At 39.3% G+C, this 23,304-nt stretch overlaps 1 protein-coding gene and 1 pseudogene across 1 annotated transcript in view; one reads left to right on the forward strand and one right to left on the reverse strand.

The window, feature by feature from the left end:
- The first annotated feature begins 2,071 nt into the window (after positions 1-2,071).
- The window catches only part of SLC26A8 (solute carrier family 26 member 8), a 77,128-nt gene continuing 55,895 nt past the window's right edge, over positions 2,072-23,304 (forward strand). Inside the window, exons 1-4 of the mRNA XM_037063316.1 lie at positions 2,072-2,254; positions 13,104-13,243; positions 19,883-19,999; positions 21,376-21,557. Coding sequence (XP_036919211.1) covers positions 2,073-2,254; positions 13,104-13,243; positions 19,883-19,999; positions 21,376-21,557 — 621 coding nt within the window. The 5' untranslated portion in view covers position 2,072. The remainder of the gene's footprint in view (positions 2,255-13,103; positions 13,244-19,882; positions 20,000-21,375; positions 21,558-23,304) is intronic.
- LOC118998974 (60S ribosomal protein L34-like) lies at positions 21,305-22,381 on the reverse strand (annotated as a pseudogene).

Genomic DNA, 23,304 nt, shown 5'->3' on the forward strand with positions numbered 1-23,304 from the left:
CTCGATACACAAGTCATACGTGGAGGCCTACAGGCTGAATCCAGCCTTCAGAGGTGTTTAGATAGATGTGTACTATGTTTTTGAAAATATGTAAAGTAATTGAGAACATTTAAAAATCAGAACTTCAGATAAAATTATGAAATTATGGCTTCTCTTGGAAAAGATCAGATCTGGCCACACTGGGCCCAACATGACCCACGGCAGCCATTGCTGGTGCTGAGTAAGTAGCTGCTGCTGTCCCGGCCCCTCCCCAGTCCCGCTGTCACCGCTGTTCTTGACGTTCATGCATTGCCTGCTTCTCACCACCCCGTCCTCACCGCCACTTTAACAACGCCACACACAAAATGCTGGATTCTAGACCCTGGATCTAATCCAGGATGGCAGTTACTATAGTTTCAATATAATGAACAAGTTAAGTAGGCTCTTTTAGTTGCCAGGAACACATGTATTCTAGTAATGGAACTTTATTGTGAGATTACATATTAAAAAAAGGAAGACTGGGTCAAATATTCCTATGGGTGGGAGAAAAAAAGGGAAATATTACTTATGTATTAATGTACAATTGTACTTGTTTTTCTTTTCTGTAGAAGACACGAAGTACTAATTCTCTTAAGTGACACATTGTAAAACAGCTCTTCTACCCTCCTTTGTATTCCCCAACCACATTCTCACGTCTTTACTGAATTTGTGATTTTAGTTCAAGGTGTTATATAACACAGTACTGCTACCCAATGCTTTGAGGGTAAAACTATAATACGTAACTATGGCCCAGTTACTTAACTTTTCTAAAACCTCAGTATTATCACTTACAAAATAGGGATAACAGTAGTACTAGGATTGTTGTGGGAATTAAATGAAAAAACTCATGAAAAAAATCTACTGCAACGCTTGCCATATAGTAAGTGCTCTGCAAAGGTTGGTGATGATGTGGATGTGTGAGCATTGGGAGGGAAATGACTTTGGTGGCACATTAAACGTGTTTCCAGCCTCAGCTATTAATGAACTATTTGTATGACCTATATACTTTGTGTTTGCCAATGTACTTTAGAGCTATGGTACATATATATACCTTTTTACATTTATGTGGAAGAATTTTAGAGTTTATGCCTTTTTTATTTTTCAAAAACACAGATGAGCAAGAATGATTACACTTCCTTGCAGAGATGGAACTATATCCATCCTCATGAACTCCTCCTTCTCATTCTCTTAAAAGAGCAAGACCATACAGAATTTTAAAGCTTAACATGACCCCTAGAGATCATATGGCCCAACCACAACATTTTACAGACAAGGAAACTGACACTGAAACTGATTTTCTAAGAAACTTGCCCCCAGTCAGGCAGCTAGTTAGAAAAACAGCCAGGGCTACATCCCTAGTCTCCTGAGACCCTGTGCAATGCTTTTTCTGCTACACCATGAGGCCACTAATTGAATACTACATAGTCATCAAGAAATATGTCTTAAGGGGCTGCCAAGTGTCAGGCACTATTCTGAGCCCTGAGAATACAGCCATGAACAGTCAAAGTCCTGCCTCTTAGACTCTCATTTTAGTGTGGGAAACAGACAATGGTCTAATAAACAGTGCTAGATCAGGCATTGGCAATTGCTGTGAAGATCAGGGAAGGGTCGAGAGATAATAACGCTACTTCAATAGAGAAGGAGTTAAGAAGACACTGTGCTCACTGACCACTTAACCCTCTGCATTTTTTTTGGTAAAAGTTAGTGGTTATACTGACTTGTACCTCTTAATCATTTTCTTATAGCATAATTAAATATAAATAAAACTAGGCTTCCTAGCAGGACACCTGGGTTCTAGTCCTGACTCTAATTGGGTAACAGCCAAGTCTGTTTAAACTTTGGAGCCCCAGTTTCTCCAAGATGAGAATAATTCTCGTCTTGCATTCTTTATAGGGTGGTTTTGAGTATAAAACTGTAAAATGCATGAGAAAGTTTTATAATACTGCAATGTGTTAGGCAAGTATAAGGTATCATGATATGGAAATTTTACTTAAAAGGGTCTAGGTTTTTTTTAATTGCTTTTTGTTCAATCTGTTTTCACCCATCCAGGAATGATGCAACCAGAGGGTAGCAATCAAGAGTTTGACTCTAAATACAGGGAGAATTCTTTCACGTACGATGTTAAGCGAGATGTGTACAATGAGGAGACCTTTCAGCAGGAACACAGAAGGAAGTCCGCTTCCTCTGGGAACATGGACATCGACATCACCACCTTCAGACACCACGTCCAGTGCCGGTGCGTGTGTGCAGCCATTCACCTGTTGCCTGCTGGCAGCACCGAGGCCCTATTTGACTCCTTTGGCTTCTGTCTTCCTCCTTGAGTTCCTGTCATCAGAACCTTAGTTTACTGAGTGATTTCTCCTCACTTGTGCATGTGTGCTGTGTCCTGTAGCACCTTGATTGTAAACTTGTTGAGCACAGGGACCTAGGATGTCCCCCACAGCATCTAAGGGGGATATTTAATAAATACGTTGTTTGATTAACCACCATTACCAATCTCCCAACAACAACAGCAAAAAGCAACCATGGCAGATGAATTAATGGTAGCCGAATGACATCCTTTTAATCTCACAGCCAGCTGTGCCCACGCAGCACTCGAGATCACCAACAGGGGACCCCTCCTCCGACACTCACTGCGGCTATGTGGCCTTGCAGTCCAGGGGAACCCGACCTGTTTCGTGCTGTGACACTTGTAGCAGTCTGCAAAAGCTTATGAACCTCTTTGAAGAATATTCTTTTTATTTTTTTACTGTGGTAAATATATATGTTCCCACATTATAAATATATAACATTAAATATAGTATAAATACATATAACACTAAATTAGCAGTTTTATCTATTTTTAAGTGTACCAATCAGCATTAATGACATTTTCAATATTGTGTAACCATCACCATTAACTGTTTCCAAAACTTTCACTACCTTAAACAGAAACTCTGTACTCATTGAGTAATAACTCCCCACTTTCCCCTCCCCTCTGGCTCTCGGTAACCTCTCTCCTCCTTTCTGTCTCTATGAATTGCCTACTGTCGATATTTCACTTAAGTGAAACCACACAATATTTGTCTTTCATGAGCAGCTTATTTCACTTAGCCGTGTGGTCCAGGCTCATCCATGTTGGAGTATGAATCTGTACTTCATTTTATGGCTGATGGCACCCCATTATGTGTACATGGCACATGTGTTTACCCGTTCGTCTGCTGGAGGGCACTGGGTTGTTTCTACTATTCGGTTATTATGAATAATGCTGCCATGAGTATTGGCATAGGAGTATCTGTTACGTCCTTGTTTTCAGCCCTTTTAAGTATATCCCTAGGAGTAGAATTGTTGGATCACATGGAAAGTCTCCATATCCTGTACATTTATTATTTACCATTTTTTAAATTGTAGATTTCTAGTAGGTGTGAAGTGGTGTCTCTCTGTGGGTTTGCTTCTTTGTTTTCCATTTCCCAATGACCAAATATGGTGGCCATCTTTTCATGTACTCATTGGTCGTTTGTATGTCTTCTTTGGAGAAATGTCTGTTTTCCTTTGCCCTTTTTAAAATTAGGTTGTTTGCCTTTTGTTGAGTTGTAGGAGTTCTTTATATGTTCTGGATATTAAATCCTTATCAATATATAATTTGCAAATATTTTCTCCCATTCTGTAGACTGTCTTTTCACTCTGTGGTTAGTGTCCTTTGGTGTACCACAGTTGGTTTTTTTTTAATTTTAATGAAATCCAACTTATCTATTTATTCTTTTGTTGTCTGTGACTTTGGTGTCATATTTAAGAAACTGTTGTGAAATCCAAGATGATGAAGATTTTCCCTAAATTTTCTTCCAAGAGTTTTATAGTTTTAGGTCTTGAATTTATATCCTTGGTTCATCTTGAATTAATTTTGTATGGTGTAGAGTAAGGGTCCCACTTCATTCTTTGCTAAGTGGGTATCCCATTTTCCCAGCACCATTTGTTGAAGAGACTGTTTTTCTCCCATTGAATGATCTTGGCCTGAAATTTTTCAATGCACAAAACACATAAAATTATAAAGGAAACTACTTTTATTGAAATACAGTTTATCAAAATATGAAAAATCCAAAATTATGTAATTGAATAATGTGGGTCTAATAACTACCATAATTTCAAAATAGTAATAAATATAAATGATATTTTAAGATATCTGCAGCAATTTTAATGTAATATAAAAATATTTGTGATTTCTATTGGTGACAAAGTCAAGTTTTCCTGATACTACTCTGGATGTTAACTCTTGTTAACATTCATAATTGAAAGAAATGCTAAATTTCAGTTCAGAGGTTAGTGAAAATAAAGACATAACTTTTCCTAGGTTTACATACCTCCAGGAATTTCATCTGCAGACTTGGGGAGCCTAGAGACCTGCGGCTAAGAACCCACTGCAACCTACATCATGCTGTGAGCCCCGATTCCCCAGTTGTCCTCTCGCGGGTCCTGGGTTCACCACCCACAGCTGGCGTGTGTGGGACAATAAGAGGAAGCCTCCGTACAGCTCTGCAGCGGACTTTCTTCTCTGAGGCACCCTCCTTTGTCCATATCCTGCCTTTTGCAAGTTGTGCTCTTGGGTGTCCCTCCCAGTCTTACAACACCACTCTTATTTTTTTTGCACCAGGATGGGTCAGACATCATTCATTAAAGAGGGAATTTGGAAGCCACTTTGGCTTTCTATCTGTAAAAGGATAGTCTTTTCCTGGCTTATTCTTCATCATAAACAGGTACTTACTCCCCTCCCCCAGCCTTAGACAGTTAACTCTCACATGTTCTGCCCCCCATGGGCTCTCATAGCAGCTTTTATTCCCTACTTCTGAAACATACAGTTATATCCACTTCCGAATTTTAACCTGAAAGTCACTGGTGGTTAAGAGCAAGACTTAGAGGCTGGATTGCCTGGTTTTGAATCCCAGTTCTCCTGCTTCCCAACCCTGCGACCTTAGGTAAGCTATGCACCCTACTGTGCCTCAGCTTCCTCACCTGTAAAATGGGGATGGTAATAGCACCCATTTCATAAGGTGATTGTGAGGATTTATTTTTTTATTAAAGTATAGTTGGCATACAATATTATATTAGTTTCAGGTGTACAATATAATGGTTTGACATTTATATACCTTACAATGTGATCACCACACTAAGTCTAGTACCCATCTGTCACCAGGCCAAGTTACCACCGTACTGTGGACTAATTCTCCTTCCCTTTTTTAACTCACCCTCCACCCACCCCCCTCTGGCAGCCATCAGTTCGTCTCTCTTTCTGTGAGTCTGTTTTTGCTTTGTTTTGTTTGTTTTTTCTTTTAGATTCCACACATAAGAGAAATCATGTGGTATTTGCCTTTCTCTGTCTGACTTATTTTACTTAGCATAATACCATGTGGTCACAGATGGCAGGATTTCACTTTTTTATAGCTGAGTAATATTCCATTACATCACATCTTCTTTATCCATTCCTCTATCAGTGGACACCCAGGTTGTGCCCATATCTTGGCTAATGTAAATAATGTTGCATATGAATATATGTGTGTATATATATATATGTGTATATATATATATGTGTATATATATATATATATTTATATAAAACTCATTGGTTATCAGACTAACATCAGTTCAATTTTCTGTCAGTGCTGGTTGTTTTTTGTTTTAAATTGTTGTCCTTCTTTTAGTTGTGCGAGGGAGCACAGTGTGTCTACCTATGCTTCCATCTTGACTGGAAGTATAATTTCAGCCTTTGTCCATTTTTTGATCAGTTGTTTATTTTTTCCTTATTGAGATGTGTGAGTTCCTTATATATTTTGGGTATCAACCCCTTATTGGATATATGAGTATCATTTGTGAATATCTTCTTCAATTCAGTAGGTTGTCTTCATTTTGTTGTTAATTTTCTTCACTGTGAAGTAGTTTGATGTAGTTCCATTTGTTTATTTCTTCCTTTGTTGCCCTTGCCTGAGGGGACATACCCAAAAAGATATTACTAAGACTGATATTAAAGAGTTTATTACCTATGTTTTCTTCTAGGAGTTTTATAGTTTTAGGTTGAATGTTTATCATTAATCAATTTTTAGTTCATCTTTGTATATGGTGTAAGAAAGTGGTCCAGTTTCATTTTTTTTGCATGTATTGGTTCAGTTTTACCAACACTACTTGTTAAACAGACTCTCATTTGTTCATTATATATCTTTTCCACCTTTGTCATAGTTTAATTGACCATATATGCAAGGATTTATTTCTGGGCTCTTTATTCTGTTCCATTGATCTGTGTGTCTGTTTTTGGAGAAGTACCATACTGTTTTGATTATTATGGCCTTGTTGTATAGATTGAAATCAGGGAGCGTGACACTGCCAGCCTTCTTCTTCTTTCTCAAGAGTGCTTTGGCTCTACATGGTATTTGGTGGTTCCATATAAATTTCAGGATTATTCTAGTTCTGAGAAGAATGACGTTGGTATGTTGATAGGGATTGCACTGAGTTTGTAGATTGGTTTAGGTAGCATGAACATTTTAAAGATATTAATCCTTTTAATCAATGAGTTTGACGTAGCCTTCCATGTTTTGGTGTCCTCTTCAATTTCTTTCTTCAGTGTTTTATAGTTTTTAGAGCATTGGTCTTCACCTCCTTGGTTAAATTTACTCCTAGGTATTTTATTATTTCTTTTTTTTTAAATGTATTTTATTGATTATACCATTACAGTTGTTCTATTCCCCCCCTTCAATCCCCTCCACCCACACCCTCCCTCCCCCACCATTCTTCCCCCCTTAGTTTATAACCACGTGTCTCAAGTTCTTTAGATTCTATATTTCCCCCACTATTCTCACCCTCTCCCCTATTTATTTTCTGCCTACCATCTATGCTATTTTCTGTGCCTTCTCCCCCCTTCTCCCCCTCCCACCCCCCTGTTTCTAACCCTCCATGTGTTCTTCATTTCTATGGTTCCACTCCTGATCTAGCTGTCTTCTTGGTTTGCTTTTGTTTTAGGTGTGGTTGTTAATAACTGTGTGTTTGCTGTCCTTTCACTGTTCATATTTTTCATCTTCTTTTTCTTATAGAAGTCCCTTTAGCATTTCATATAATAAGGGCTTGGTGATGATGAACTCCTTGAACTTGACCTTATCTGAGAAGCACTTTATCTGTCCTTCCATTCTAAATGAAAGTTTTGCTGGATAAAGCAATCTTGGCTGTAGGTCTTTGGATTTCATGACTTGGAATACTTCTTTCCAGCCCCTTCTTGCCTGTAAGGTCTCTTTTGAGAAATCCGCTGACAGTCTGATGGGTACTCCTTTGTAGGTGACTGTCCCCTTATCCCTTGCTGCTTCTAGGATTCTCTCCTTCATTTTAGTCTTGGCTAATGTAATTATGATGTGCCTTGGTGTGTTCCTTCTTGGGTCCAACTTCTTTGGGACTCTCTGAGCTTCCTGGATTTCCTGGAAGTCTATTTCCTTTGCCAGACTGGGGAAGTTCTCCTTTATTATTTGTTCAAATAAGTTTTCCACTCGTGGCTGTTTCTTTCCCCCTTCTGGTACCCCTATAATCCGGATGTTGGAACGTTTAAAGATGTCCTGGAGGTTCCTAAGCCTCTCCTCATTTTTTTGAATTCTCATTTCTTCATTCCTTTCTGGTGGGATGTTTTGTTCTTCCTTCTGGTCCATTCCATTGATTTGTGTCCCCGTTTCCTTTCCATCACTATTGGTTTCCTGTGCATCTCCCTTCATTTCAATTAGTTTAGCCTTCATATGTTCCTCTAATTTGTAACTTTGTTCCTCTAATTTGTGACTATAATCAACCAGTTCTGTGAGCATCCTGATAAATAGTGTCCTGAATTGTGCTTCTGAGAGGCTGGCAATTTCTCGGTCGCTTAGAGTTATTGGCTCTGGGACTTTGAGTTCTTCTTGTGCAATCTTTCGGGTTGTTCATGCCTGTTCCATAGCAGGATCAGAGCCCTAAAGTGTTCACTAGAACAGGGCAACTCAGTCGCTGGGTTGTGACGTTGTATGTGGGGGCGGGGTCAAAGAGGGACTCTGGCGTCCCGTCTGCCGCCTGCCGCCACGGCCCTCACTGGTGCCGCAGTTGCTGCCGTCACCAGGCCCATGCGTTTCGTCCCACTGCACACGAATGTGCCACCGCCTCCTGGGGCCTTCGTGGTCTGTCTCACTGTGCGCGAATATGCGCCCGCGGTCTGCCCCGTACCCCAACTGGTTCCCGTCTGCCTGCGCGCCTGGGTCGGGGGCCCTGTCCTGCCCGACCCTGCTGTGGCTGGCTCCGCCCCTCTTACTGTCCCCGTTGAATGGTTAGATGTAGTCGGACTTCCGTATAATTCAATTTTCTGTCCTTTGGTTGTGTCTTTGTTTCTCCAAAGCTTTGTTGTATTCAAACTTGGTTGTGGGAGAAGGCACAGTGTTTCCACCTATGCCTCCATCTTGGCGGAAGTCCGGTGTTTTATTATTTCTAATGCAGTTATAAATAGGATTGTTTTCTTAATTTCTCCTTTTGGTCACTTGTTAACTACTATATAGAAATGCCACAGATTTTCATATACTAATTTTGTATTCTGCTACTCTACTGAATTTATTTATTACTTTTATTAATATTTTGGTAGAGTCTTTAGAGTTTTTCTACATATGGTATTATCTCACCTGCAAAAGTAATAGTTTTACTTCTTCCTTTACACTGGGATGCCTTGTACATCTTTTTTCTTGTCTGATTGCTGTGGCTAGGACTTCGAATACTTTATTGAATAACAGTGGTGGGGAGACTTTATTGAACAACCAGAACTGGGGAGTAGGCATCCTTGTCTTGTTCCTGATCTTGGAGGTCAGGAGGTCAGAGGATGAAAAAAATCTTTCAATTTTTCATCATTAGTATGATGTTAGATGTGGTTTTATCATATATGGCCTTTATTATGTAAAGGTAAGTTCCTCCTATATCCACTTTGTTGAGAGTTTTCATCATATATGGATATCAAATCTTGTCCAATGCTTTTCATGTATCCATTGAAATGACCATATAATTTTTATTCTTGCTTTTGTTGATGTGATATTATCACATCATTAGCAGATATTGAACTATCCTTGCATCCCTGAGATAAATCTCATTTGATCATGGTATCTAATTTTTTAATAAATGTATTATTGAATTCAGTTTGCTAGAACTATTTCATTGAGAACTTTCACATCTATGTTTATCGGGGATATTGGCCTATTATTTCCTTTCTTTTCTTTTCCTTCCTTCCTTCCTAGTATCATTGTCTGGTTTTGGTGCCAGAGTAATACTGGCCTTGTAGAATGAATTTGGAAGTGTTCTTCCTCTTCAATTTTTTGTAATAGTTTGAGAAGAATAGATATTAACTCTTCTTTAAATGTGTGGTAGAATTCACCGGCGAAGGCATCTGGCCCCAGACTTTTGTTTTTGGGGGAGCTTTTTTAAAAATTAGTAATACTGCTTCAGTTTATTGTTAGTAAACAGTCTGTTCATATTTTCTGTTTCTTCCTTGTTCACTCTTGAGAGGTTCCATGTTTCTAGGAATTTACCCATTTATTTTAGTTTGTCTAAGTTGTCCAGTAAGTGGCATATAATTGTTCACAGTATTCTTTTATTATCCTCTGTATTTCTGTGGTTGTAGTCTCTTTTTTTTCCATTTCTGTTTTTATTTGAGTTTTCTTATTTTCTTGGTGAGTCTGGCTAAAAGTTTGTCAATTTTGAGAATTTAAAGAGTATCTGCATAGCACTGAGCCCATAAAAATCATTATGTAAGTGAACTTTTTTAAGTAAAAAGTACATAATTTTTTAACTCTCTCTTTCCTTCTTCAGAAAACCTAATCTCTTTTCATTTTCTCCCTCTTAGTTAGCAACTGCAAATACACCCTTTCTGGTTAAAATACCCCATTGGCTATCACACTGACTGACATCACTCACTTTTAAGATCCCTTAACTAAAATCCAGATTCATGTAGAATCCTTCTACTTTTCCCTACCAACTTCAATTTCTGTTCCTCTAACAATCTCCTTGATTCTTTTCAGTCTTAGATATTCATTATTCCATGTTCATTTTATTTTTTGCCATGTTAAAGGGCTTTGATGACTCTGCTTAGGGTGGCTGGTCTTTTACCAAGTGGCACTTGGAATGGAGGAGAGGAAATAAGACTGGACGAGGTGAGGAAACAACCTGTCCCAATGTCATGCTCTACTCACCTCCAAAGAAGGCCATATTTGGAGAGGGCACATTCTATGCACCTAACATTCAGGGACTCTCATATAAATAGCAATATGATGTTTCTTTCAAATCAATGCTCTTGCCCCTGACCCCTGAGCAGAATTTAACAGCTGCCAGTAGAACCTGTGGCAGTAACAGTGTGGATAGAATACTGAACTAGGAATCAGAAGACCTAGTTTCTAGCCCCAGCTCTGCCCATGCTTATTACCATGACCTTGGCATAGTCACTTACACTTATTTGGCCCTAATTACCTTAGGGATAGTAATGCTCATAGGTCTGAGAGGCAGACATATGTGAACATACTCTCTTCTGAGCACACATTTTAGCCTTGTATACATTAAAGTTATATTTGTTGCTATAATCAAATCCCAACTATCCAGATTCAGCTCATACATGAAAAATCTTCATACACTTTGCTTTCATCCCATAGTGCACTGCACAGATGAGGCAGGGCTGGCTGAATGGAAAACTAAAGACTCAAAACCTCTAGCTATAAAATACTATAGAGATTGTGATGGCAGGAGAAACTTGCAGTCTCACAGGAGAGTTCATTGGAAAGTGGGGCTGGAGAGTGGAGTGAGTGAGTGAGTGGCATTGTTCCCTCTCTAACCCCTCCCCCACAGACAGTGCCACAACACAGCAGAGAGGGTTGCCTCACCCAGGTGAATACCTAAGGCTCTGCCCCCTTACATAACAGGTGCACCAAAACAAATAAGGCCCAAATGAAAGCACAGATCAAAACTTCAGAAAAAATAGCTAAGCAATAAGGAGATAGACAACCTATCTGATGCAGAGTTCAAAACACTGGTAATCAGGATGCTCACAGAATTGATTGAGATGTGTCACAAAATGAAGGAAGAAATGAAGGCTACCCAAAGTGGAAAAAAAGCAAAATATACAGGGAACTAACAGTGAAAGGAAGGAAATTGGGACTCAAATCAACAATCTGGAACCAAAGGAAAAACAAAACATCCAACTAGAACAGAATGAAGAAACAAGAATTCATAAAAATGAGGAGAGGCTTAGGAACCTCCAGGACAACTTTAAACGTTCCAACATCCAAATCATGGGGGTGCCAGAAGGAGAAGAGGAAGAGCAACAAGTGGAAAAGTTATTTGAAAAAATAATGAAGGAAAACTTACCCAATCTGGTGAAGGAGATAGACTTCCAGGAAGTCCAAAGAGCCCCAAAGAAATTGGACTCAAGGAGGAACACATTAATGCACATCATCATTTAGTTATCAAAGAATAAAAGATAAAGAGAGAAACCTAAAAGCAGCAAGAGGAAATGAGTTACCTACAAAGGAGTTTCCATAAGACTATCAGCTGATTTCTCAAAAGAAACCTTACAAGCTAGAAGGGGCTGAAAAGAAGTATTTGAAGTCATGAAAGACAAGGACCTACATCCAAGATTGCTCTATTCGGCAAAGCTTTAATTTAGAATGGAAGGGCAGATAAAGTGCTTCTCAGATAAGGTCAAGTTTAAGGAGTTCATCATCACCAAACCCTTATTATATGAAATGTTAAAGGGACTTATCTAAGAAATAGAAGAAGATAAAAAAATATGAACACTAAAATGAAAACAAACTTATAACTATCAACAGCTAAACCTAAAAAACAAAAACTAAGCAAATAACTAGAACAAGAACAGAATCACAGAAATGAAGATCACATGGAGGGTTATTAGTGGGGAGAGCAGGTGGAAGAATAGGGGAGAAAGGTACAGGGAATAAGAAGCATAATTGGTAGGTATAAAATAGACAGGAGGAGGTTAAGAACAGTATAGGAAACAGAGAGGCCAAAGAACTTACATACACAATCCATGGACATGAACTAAGGGAGGGGGGAGTGCTGGAAGGCGGGGGTGTGCAGGGCAGAGAGGGGAGAAAAAATTGGGAAAACTAATAGTATTATCAATAAAATATACTTTAAAAAAAGCAATTTAAAACCAAAGTAGTTTTGCTGATTCAGTAACTGATTGATGAATTGATTGATTGAAGGTCATTCTTCTGTTTTAGATGATCCAATGGTTAAAATAGCTTTTCTCAATTTTATCATCACCAACACTTTGGACAAGAAAACAATTTCTTATAGAGAGCTGTCCTGTGCATTTTAGGATGTTTAGTAGCATCCCTGGCCTCTATCCACTTGATGCCTGTCATGATTATCAAAATCATCTCCAGATATTGCAGACATTCCCCTTGGGAAACAGAATTGCTTTTGGTCGATATCTACCGCGTTAAAGAATAACAAGTTCTTTTTTTACTGCTTTTTATTTACACATCTAACTCCTTAAGAATGGTAACTCCATATTTTATATTTTTACATTTCTACATATTACAGGTCAAAAGTACATAGAGTTAATGTTCAATAAAATTTTTGGTATATGGGAATGCTATGACTGTGTTAATTGCCCTGCCACTCACCAGTATCACATATCAAAAAACTGTCCTTATCAAGAGAAAGCACAAACTCAGTTTTCTACTGGAAAATTGGTAAGTTTAAATCTTTCTAAACATCTTATAAAAACAAAAACTTGATTTGTACACTGGACTTACAAGGCTTAGAGTTTTGTTATATAGGACAATGGCTCTCAACTGGAGATGATTTTGTCTCCCAAAAGATTTACCAATGTCTGGAGACATTTTTGGGTGTCACAATGGGGGGAAAGGGCATGTAGTGGGATGCTGGTAAACCTATAATGCACAGGACAGCTCCACAACAAATAATTATCCAATCCAGTATATCAACATTTTGACAGTGCTAACAAGGAGCGCTGCTATATTGGAAGAATTATGCACTGTGCTTTTTCTTGGCTATGTGGGCTTTTTCTTTGGAGAACATAATCAAGCCTCTGTTCTTCTTTCTCACAGCTGCTCATGGCACAGGTTCCTAAGATGCATGCTTACGATCTTTCCCTTCCTAGAATGGATGTGTTTGTATCGATTCAAGGACTGGCTTCTTGGAGACTTACTCGCTGGTATGAGTGTTGGCCTTGTGCAAGTTCCCCAAGGTAAGGAAGACACAAAGCATTTCACCCACAGACAATGTGTCAGACCTTGTCCACTCACCCAGAGTAAACAATTCTATTACATGAATAAAAAAAATGAGAATTCTATTCACATCATTACCATTGGTTTGTTCCCTTACCTGCCAGATTTCTAACTCAGGATGGTTCCAAAATACTTGGTTTAGTTTGCACCCCTGAATACTTGCATCTCCAATGCCCATTTATGGTCTTTTTTTTTTTTTTTTGCTTAACTAGATATTTCAGAGTCACGTGCCTAAAAAAGACCTTATTGGCACTGGTTTTACTTAGAAAGGTAAAGGACAGGAAACACAGCATGCTGGCACCTCTTAAACAAGTCACACGCACAGCAGTCCAGGGGCTACTCTTTGGTCTTCCAGGTAGCAGTTCAGACTTAAAGCAGCAAGATCATTCAGACAGGTAGAGAGCTATCTGGGCTTTAGAAGCCTCATTTCCCAAATAGAACCGACCTCTCTGGGAATTTTCATTAACACTGGCTTTCCAGGTCCCACAAGTCACATGCCCAGTTACAAGATCATCATGCTCAGAGAAGCCAAAGGGAGGGCCTCCCACGGAATACTTATCCTGCATTCACATTCTCTGAGTCCAGACAGAGTACACTAATCATGCTCATTTTCCTCATAACCAGTGTTGGCTGGTAACGCAGCTGACAACCCACTGTTACCAGGTTTAAAAAAAAACAGCTAGAAAGTTAACTCAAGATAAATTCATCCACAGAGAAAGAGGAAGGACTTTGTTAATTCTTTACTCACAGTGGTTCACAGTTCCCTACATAATCTTCGAACACCTCTATTTCTCTACTTTTCTGGGGCTGAGGAGGTAGGATTGAAACCTGTGATTGCACAGGTTGTGCACAGCACAGAAGGACCAACCAAAGGGGCAAGTGGGCGCTTTCTGACACAGGACTGTTCATTGGGGGAAAGGAATCCCTTTTTAAAAAAAAATCATCATACAGTAAAACTGACTTCCTTTTGGTGCACAGTTCTGTGGAGTTAAACACATACCTAGATTTGTGTAACCACCACTACAGTAAAGATACCTAACAGTCCCGTCAGCCTCAAATCTCTCTTGTGCCAACCCTTTCAGTTGCGTCCTCCTCTAACCTCGAAGCCCCCGCAAGCACTGATATGCTCTCCATCAACATAGTGCTGTCTTTTTTAGAATATCATGTAAGTAGACTCATACAGTATGTGACTTTTGAAGGCTGGCTTCTTTAATTCAGCATTAGGCCTTTAAAATTAATGCAAATGGTTATATACATTGATAGTTTGTTCCTTTTTATTGCTTAGTAATATTCCATTGTATGGTTGTACCACAATTTGTCCAGTCACCTGTTTTTGATGGGCATTTTGTTTCCAGTTTTTCGCTGTCACAAATAAAGTTGCTATGAACATTCATGTAAAGATTTTTGTGTGAACATGTTTTCATTTCTCTAAAGTAAATACCCAGGAGTGGTACTATTCACCATGTAGTAAAGTGTATGTTTAACTTTATAAGAAACTGCCAAACTGTTTTCCAGGGTGGGCGTACCTACCATTTTACACGTCCATCAGCAATGTAGATGCCCTTTGCAAGGTGAAGGAACTGTCCATCTATTCTAGTTTGCTGAGAATTTTTATGATGAGTGGATGTTGCATTTTGCCAACTGTTTTTTCTTCATGTATTGATATGATCATTTGGTTTTTATCTTTAGGCGGCTAACATAGTAGGTTATATTAACTGAGTTGCAGATATTGAACTGCCAGGTGCAAACCAAAGTGATACATTTGTATGAGCACATCCACATCCAGGAAGGTGTCAGAAAGTCTGACACACATCCACTTCCAAAGCCCAGGAAGGCGTCAGAAAGTCTCCCGAGTGTTCCTGTGGTGCTGCAATCAGCAGCCTCAACTCTGGGCTCCGAGGCTTTAACTCGCATCCCCTGTGCACTCGCACTTATCAAAGGCCCTTCAATTATGGCCAAAGTTTGAGGACAGCCTATTGCTAAATTATCAACTCATCAATGTGATTCGGTACTAAAATAAGAATTATATTAGGGTGTATAAGCATATCTGGCATCCAGCACATACCTATATGAATGAATAAATCCATGTAACTCTTGCTAAGAGATTGTATGTTATTTTAAGTAGTATGAATAATGAAATAATTTGCAGTGTGAATAACTCAAAAGTTTTACTTAAATAGGTAATACCTAATGACTTAATAATTTTCCTCAAATGAAACAAAAATACTACATGGTAAAAACCTTATTTAAAATGTTCTGAATCTTTTGTACAGTGTAATTCCAATTCATAAATGTAAAAGAAAATAGGAAATCACCATTAGAGAAACATCACAGTGATAATTGTTGTAGATAAAATCCCCCACAGTTGTTAAAATTAGTGGGTAAAATTTTGTAAACCATGAGATAGGATTTGCATAGTTTCAAAGTATCTTCCTCAAAGTATCTTCCTCTACTACCCCACTGCTTGACAGTAAAGATTTGGTGGGGCCACTCTAACCATGTGATCAGTGCTGTCACCACCAGCAATAAGACACACAGAGATCACAAATCCTGGTCTTGATGGGCCAAGAAGACACAGTATCATTTCTGTAGAATTCTCACCAAAATGAATATGTTAGTGCAATGATGAGGAAACTGAAGACAACCCCCAATTATGGGACATTTGACAAAATAACTGCTCTATTAATATTCTTCTGAAATGTTAATGTCAAGATAGACAAATAAAGTCTGAGGAACTATTACAGATTGCAGAGCTAAGAAAAAACTAACAACTAATTGTAATGTAGGGCTCTGCATAAAATCCTGGAACAGAAAAAGGAAATTAGTGGTAAAACCAATGAGATTCAAGTCAAATCTTTAGTTAATTTCTGATGTTAATTTCCTGGTTCTGATCATTATGATTATGTAAAATGTTAACGTTAGGGGAACCTGCATAAGTGATATGTGAAAACCTTGTAACTTCTGTAAGTCTGAAACTAGTTGTTCAAGATTTAAAAGTTTTTCAGGGTATTGGAAAGTTTGGAAACTTGGCTTCCTTCTATTTCTCCACAGCCTAAGCTTAACTGAGACTGGACAACTTAGCATCAGGCTGTTGCCAACTAATTCTCTTACCTTCCCTGTATTGGTAAGTTGTTCGAAACCCTACGTTTCCAAAGACTCCTTCTTCATGCTAATGTTGCTCATCAAGGGCAAATTGGGGTTGTTCAACATTATACTGCAGTTTATAGGCAGCTTATTAAAGCAAGAAAAGGAAATATAAGGTCTATGGTCTGTAAAGAAAGAAAAATTTATTATTTATATATATTTTTAAATATAGAGAATTGAAGAGAGTCTACAGAAAAATTAATACAATTCATAAGACTTTATCCAGGTTGCTGGATACAAGATCAGCATATAAAAGTCAATTACATTCCTATATACCTGCAGAAACCACAGTGAAAAAAATTTAAAATATACTATTTACAAAAGCATAATAAATATGAATTGTTGTAATTAAGATGTATAAAACCTCTAAGGAGAAATGCATTTTACTTAGTAATATTAATAAGGACCTAAATTAATAAAAGATACATACTTGTGCCTTAGAAGACTCAATATTTAAAAATCTCAGTTCTTTCAAAATTGATTTATAAATTTGTTAGAATCTCAGTGTAAATTCTAAGAAGACTTTTAAATAAAATAGTAGCAGATTCTATAATGTATGTAAGCCAAGAACAGCCAATTTTTTGGAAGAAAAACATGGTCAGACTTGCTCCTCCAGCTATCAAGACAACATAAAGTTATAATATCTTTTAAGATAATGCACAGCAAAGGTAGAAAGAATAAATAAACATTCATATGTGCATATGCTGAAATTGTGCACAGAAGGAAAATGAGCAACCTCAAGCAATTCGCCACAACATGGAACATTTTGATATATATATATATATATATATATATATATATATATATATATACACACACACACACACACACATACAACCACAAAGCTGATGTGGCCCCCGGTGAAAATAAGTTTGATGCCCCTGCACTAACTCATACACACAAAATTAAAAATCTGACAGTATCATGTGCTAATACAGAGGTAGATGATGGGAACTGTCATACAATGCTGGTGGGAGTGTAATGTACAACCATTTGGAAATAGTTTGGCATTTTCTGGTAAATGTCCCAGCAATTATGCTTCAGTGTATATTATCTCAAGGAACGTACACAGCTATGCACCAGGAGACCTGTGTATAGGAACATGCATAGCAGTATTGCTCATAATAGCCCCAAACTGGAAACAAAGTCAGGAGACCGCAAAAGCCCAGAGACAAAGAGAATGGGCAGTACTGCCTTGGGTCCTGATGGTTTTTTAGTTCTGGTTCCAGTCTCTGGTGCAGCCCAACTGCCTTTTGTACTCTTTTAATATATTTCCTATTTTGCTTCAACTAATCTGAACAGGTTTTTTGTGTTTTTGCAATCAATAGAGCCTTGCTTAGGGAAAATAATGTGGAAGGGGAACCTATAAATTACAAGAGACTTCAGAAATTTATCGATCAATGTGAAAATCATATTTGAGCCCTGTTGTAAACAACAAAGATTATAAAAGAAAGCACAACATATAATAGCAAATGATTTTTTTAAAGGTCACCCTGAAACACACTTCATTTCTGGCTCAAGATCTCTCATGAGGTTCCAGTTGAGGTGTCAGTCATCTCAAGGCCCTACTGGGGCGGGAGGATCAGCTTCTTGGCTCACACCCATGTTTGCTGGCACGCCTGGTTTTCCTTCCTTCCTTCCTTCCTTCCTTCCTTCCTTCCTTCCTTCCTTCCTTCCTTCCTTCCTTCCTTCTTTCCTTCCTTCCTTCCTTCCTTTCCTTCCCTCCTTCCTTTCCTTTCCTTTCCTTTCCTTTCCCCTTCCTTCCTTCCTTCCTTCCTTCCTTCCTTCCTTCCTTCCTTCCTTCCTTCCTTCCTTTCTCTCTCTCTTTCTCTCTCTCTCTTTCTTTCTTTCCTCACCCAAGGACATGCTTATTGATTTTAGAGAGAGGGGAAGGGAGGGAGAGAGAGAGAGAGAGAGAAACATGTATTGGTTCAGTCATACACTCCCTGACTGGGGGCCAAACCTGCAATCCAGACACATGCCCTGATTGGGAATTGAACATGAAAACTTTTGGTTTAGGGAACGATACTCCAACCAACTGAGCCACACCAGCCAGGACTGGCCTGGTTTTCTCACCATGTGGGACTCTCCCTGGGTTGCTTAAGTGTCCTTGCAGCACAGCAGCTGGCAGGAGCAACTGCATGTGCAGTGCCCAGTGCAAAATGAAAACGCAGAGCCTGGAGTTCCAAAATTATTCAGAATTTCAAGATGGTCAGAGTAGAGCATGAAGCCTAGGGCTCTATGTGATTGCTTCAGTCACACAGCCGTGAACTCCACGCGGGTGGCTGCTGACTTGCATGAAAGAGAGAGCAACCAAGACAGAAGCCACAGTCTTCTTGCAACCCAATCTCGAAACTAATATCCTATCATTTTTGTTGTAGTTTGTTTATTAGAAGCAACTTACAAGTTCCACCCCCCACTTACAGGGTAGGGATCACACAGGGCACGAACACCAGTTAGCCACTGCAGGCCCTCGACCGCAGCAACTGTGTGTGAGATAAGCAGGGAAATGTGAACACAGACTGGATATTTGATAATGTTAAAGGGCCGTTATTTTTTAGGTATGATGATAATATTATAGTTGAGTTAAAAGAGGATCTTCTTTTAAAGATACATACTAAAATATTTACAGATGAAATGATTCCATGTCTTCAGGCTTGCTTCAAAGTAATGTGGAGTGGGAAAGAGTAGGGGCCTCAGTGAAACAGGCCTGGCCGTGCCTTAACCATTGTTGAAGGAGGTGGTGGATACACTAGGGAGTTCGCTGTACTCTGTTTTTGTATATGATCAAACGTCTGCATTAAAAACAAAAAGGCTTGCTTGTCTAAGGCGTAAATTGGCTCAGTGGGCTCCCTGGTGTGATCTGAGTTGAGGCCCTCAAGGGCAGGAGGCCTGGGGCTTGAGACATCAAAAAGATGACACCATGCATGTTAATCTGTTTGCTTCAAAATTTCCTGAAAAAAATGTAAGTATTGAAGAAGGAGCTGGAGGAAGAGATGAGACTGATTAGGAGGAAGAAACACAACACATATCGAGTTGGAGTCAAGTCAGTTAAGTGTGGTTCTCGCCTTGCTCTCCAGCTCTGTCGTCAGTTCTGAAGAATTAGCAGGGCCTTCTTGTACTAGGCTGGGGGTGGCAGAGGGGCTGCTTCTGAGTCGTTGGAAGTTGAGGTCTCATTGCTGTGATGTTCTCTTTCCATGAAGCATGAAGACCTCGCAGTGAAAGGTGCTTAAGTCTATGATGTATAATTGAGGTGTAAAACCATTTGGTACAATACAAAAAAGGAGATAATAAAAGGTACTAATTAAAGGCTGTATGCCAAGGGACACTAATACCATACTCAGTCAACTACATATGTAGATCATGTTTATTTTAAATATTCTTTACAGTTTTTATTGAAGATGACTTTTAAAAGCCAAGCTACATTTTCTTACTTAAATTGTCTTGCTTTTCAGTCCTGATGTTCAGTTTGCTGGCAAGGCAATTGATTCCACCTCTCAATGTCTCATATGCAGCTTTCTGTTCTTCAATACTTTATGTGATTTTTGGATCATGTCATCAAATGTCCATTGGTGAGTTCAGCCCTGGAACCACACGAGGTGGATGAAGTCCCTACCTCAATTATTGACATTGCTAAGGAACCCAAGTGAAAGCTATGTTTGAGGTAGAAAGGAGACGGGGTGGACATTCTATTCACAGGATCAGTGTTTAGGTTTTAGAAATGGAATGCTTGTAGTGTGTCGTCATTAGTGCCACTGCCAGATAGGCGGGCCAGAAAGCCGTTTCCCAAAGGAGTGAAAGGAGGTCGGGGTCTGGCTGCCCTCACCCAGGAAGATCCAAAAACAACTTTGCCAGTTCCTTGAGAGTGGATCACCTCTCAGCTGGACCTGTGATAACCAAACTTCGTGGGCCTAATTTATAATGATCATATCAGCTTATGAAATTACAGGGAGAAAATGCTGTCACAGCAATCAAAACACTCAAATCTATAGGATGAGCACTTTCTTTCTCAGAGCCAACAGTCCATCTACTATTTAATGGTTAGAAATGACTGTTAAAGGTCATATAATCAGCACATTTACTTCACATTTACTAGGCGAACCTACATAGAAATCAACTCACAAACTGCATAGCAGTCTCAGAAGGGCATGGCCAGCGTTCGGTCAGTGACGTCCTTTTCTTGGGCTTCCCCACACAGCCAACACTGAGAGTTTTGCCTACCTTTTCTCCAGATGTGTTTGTTCAGTCTGGAACCATCCCATTCTTCCAGGTGTGGAGTGCTACCGTACCTTTTGAAAGGGCAATATCACATATTTTTTACTAAAATCCATTATGTGTTGACTTTACATTTGAACATGAGAGAAAAATTTCATTCCCGTATTCCCAAGACACATCACAATTATTTCTAAATACTGATAATAAGGCCTAGTAGAGTTTTGTTTCTGTTAGGCAATTTAAAAGTCAGGTTTGCCTTTGCTCCCATATGTATGTCGATACGAAGACTAAATGAAATTATCTTTGAAACGGGTTGAGCTCAGTCTCATTTTGTACCTAGCAAATTTTTCACAAGTGTTAAGTATTCTTCTCCTTACAATATTGTGGTTTAGCTTTGTTTTCTGATACTTTCACCACCACCTCTAAGAGCAGGCGCCGTGGCTGAACCCGGCACGGGTTTCCAGTCCCCACTCTCGCCCCACTCTGCCTGCCCACAGCGAAAGAGGTGATTGTCTGGACCACCGAGATCTAAGTGCTGGGACTTGGTCACAGTTCATGGAGCCAGAGGTTTTGTTTTGCTTTTTTCTCTCTCTTACTTCTCCATGGCCACTTTAAAATAAAAGTTCTTCAGATCAGGGACAAAACAACATAAGATCATGCCTTGAGTTTGTCAAAATCTTCAGTTTACCTGGACTTAAAACCTTACCTTCTGCCTAAACATCTTTGTTCATAGGTCCCTTCTTCCTTTTGAGCACGTTGGTGATCAATGTCCTGAAGCTGCACCCATTCAACAGTGGCCACCTGATGCTGGGGTCTTTCATCAAACAGGACTTTTCTGACCCCTCCTTCTTTATGGCTTATAACAGATCCTTGAGTGTGGTGGCATCCACAACATTTCTGACTGGGGTTTTTCAGGTAGGACCTGCGTCTCCAAACCTCTGAAGGAGAAATAAGTAAAGGGGCTACAAGTAGACTCCTGCCTCTAATTGCTCCTGCTACCCATTAGGATACACCTGGAACTTCAGTGATTTGTTTCTAGAAAACTTGTGGGATGTGTGAACAGCCTGTTCCAAAACCTTCTCCCTTGCCAGAAATCATCCACCATTGATTTTATTTTTGTTTTTATTACTCAAAACAGCTTCAGTTTGTAATTTAGTTTTCTGACTCTGTGCTTGTGCCTTCAATAGTGTCACATGATTTTCTGCTCCTCACTAAGGAAAACATGCTTGGTCCTGCCACAGATGCACTTAGCACACATGGACCCGCCACAGGCCCTGCGGGCGTGTTTTTCCTTTCAGACCACCTCACTAGAACTTTAGGTCTCACAGCATGAACTCCACGAAGCTGGCCTGGGTGCACGCCACATGCAGGCTGTGGTAGTTTCCGAACCTTCTTGGTGTAAAAGTAAACAATTCTGTTCCCAGGGGTTCAGTACAGCCTACTTTTGTTAGAGGGGGTATTGTAGGACAGCCGCCACCAATATGTCAAACCCTGGGTCACTGTGAATGCCTGAAGACACCGTCCCCATCCACCATTAGTTTTGGATGAGATACTGTACATACTCACCAGTCCCTTCTCTAAGATTAAAGAGGAGCCCTATTAGATTTCATGTTTTTAAAAATTCCTCTGCATTCTTTCAGTAAGAGTCGCACTGACAGGCTTGAATACAATGTCCTGGGTTGGTAAACACTGGAGTCAGACCTGGAACCCTTTCCTGCAATGATAGGACCGCAGCTCAAGGACAATAATATCAGTGACTTGTTAAAATACTGAAGTTTATTTTTTGGTAATGTCTTTCATTTTTCTCTGAGAATCTACCATCTCAAGCTTAATCCGCCTATCTAAAATCACATATTACAGGTTTATTTCCCTTTCTTCTCAACTAGCGCACTCTCTAGCCGATTTTCACTGATCTATCCTGGGACCACCTTTCATTGGGTGAGGATTTATTGAAAGCCTACAGAAACAAGTTGTTATGGTGGGCTGACCCCAGCCCTGACATTTGCCAGATGTATGAACATACTTAAATTATCTTACCTTTGTGGGCCTAGTTGTCTCAAGCATAAAGTGGGAATAACAATATTTGTTTTCTGGGGTTCTTGTCAGGATTAAGTGAGAAAATGGTGTCCTACTCAGCTAAGAACCTGTCACTTAGTAGGCCCCATAAATTACAATTACTGACAACAGAGAAATACGTTTAGTACTTTAACAGAGAGCAAAATATTTTTTAAAAGAGATAATTTCTGTACTTTAAAAAAATCCAGTACTGTAGGAAAAGATGAAATAGCAGGCGATAAGTCAGTAACCTATCAATAACCTAAAGGCCTTGAGCATGTTCTGCCCCCTCCTTTGGGCCTCAGTTTTTTCATTTAATAAAGGAGACATTCCATATTCAGGAAGATGGAATAAATGTACTTTTCCCTATTCCTCTTGCTAAGTACAACTAAAAACCTTGGAACCGTATATGTAAAACAAATGTAAGAAGATTCTGAAAAGTGAAGAGAAGAAGGCAAATGGGCTCGAAACCTCAGGACACTGGAAGAAACACAGTGGTGAGTTTCTTTTTTGCCTCATATGTCTTCATCTTCATGCTGAAGAGGCCAGAAACCCAAAGTACCAATAGGTGCAGACAAAAAAAAAAAAAAGCCCCAACGAAAATCTG

The sequence above is a fragment of the Sturnira hondurensis genome, unplaced genomic scaffold (assembly GCF_014824575.4).
Source record: "Sturnira hondurensis isolate 20B ecotype Veracruz unplaced genomic scaffold, ASM1482457v3 Scaffold0014430, whole genome shotgun sequence".
NCBI lineage: Eukaryota > Metazoa > Chordata > Mammalia > Chiroptera > Phyllostomidae > Sturnira > Sturnira hondurensis.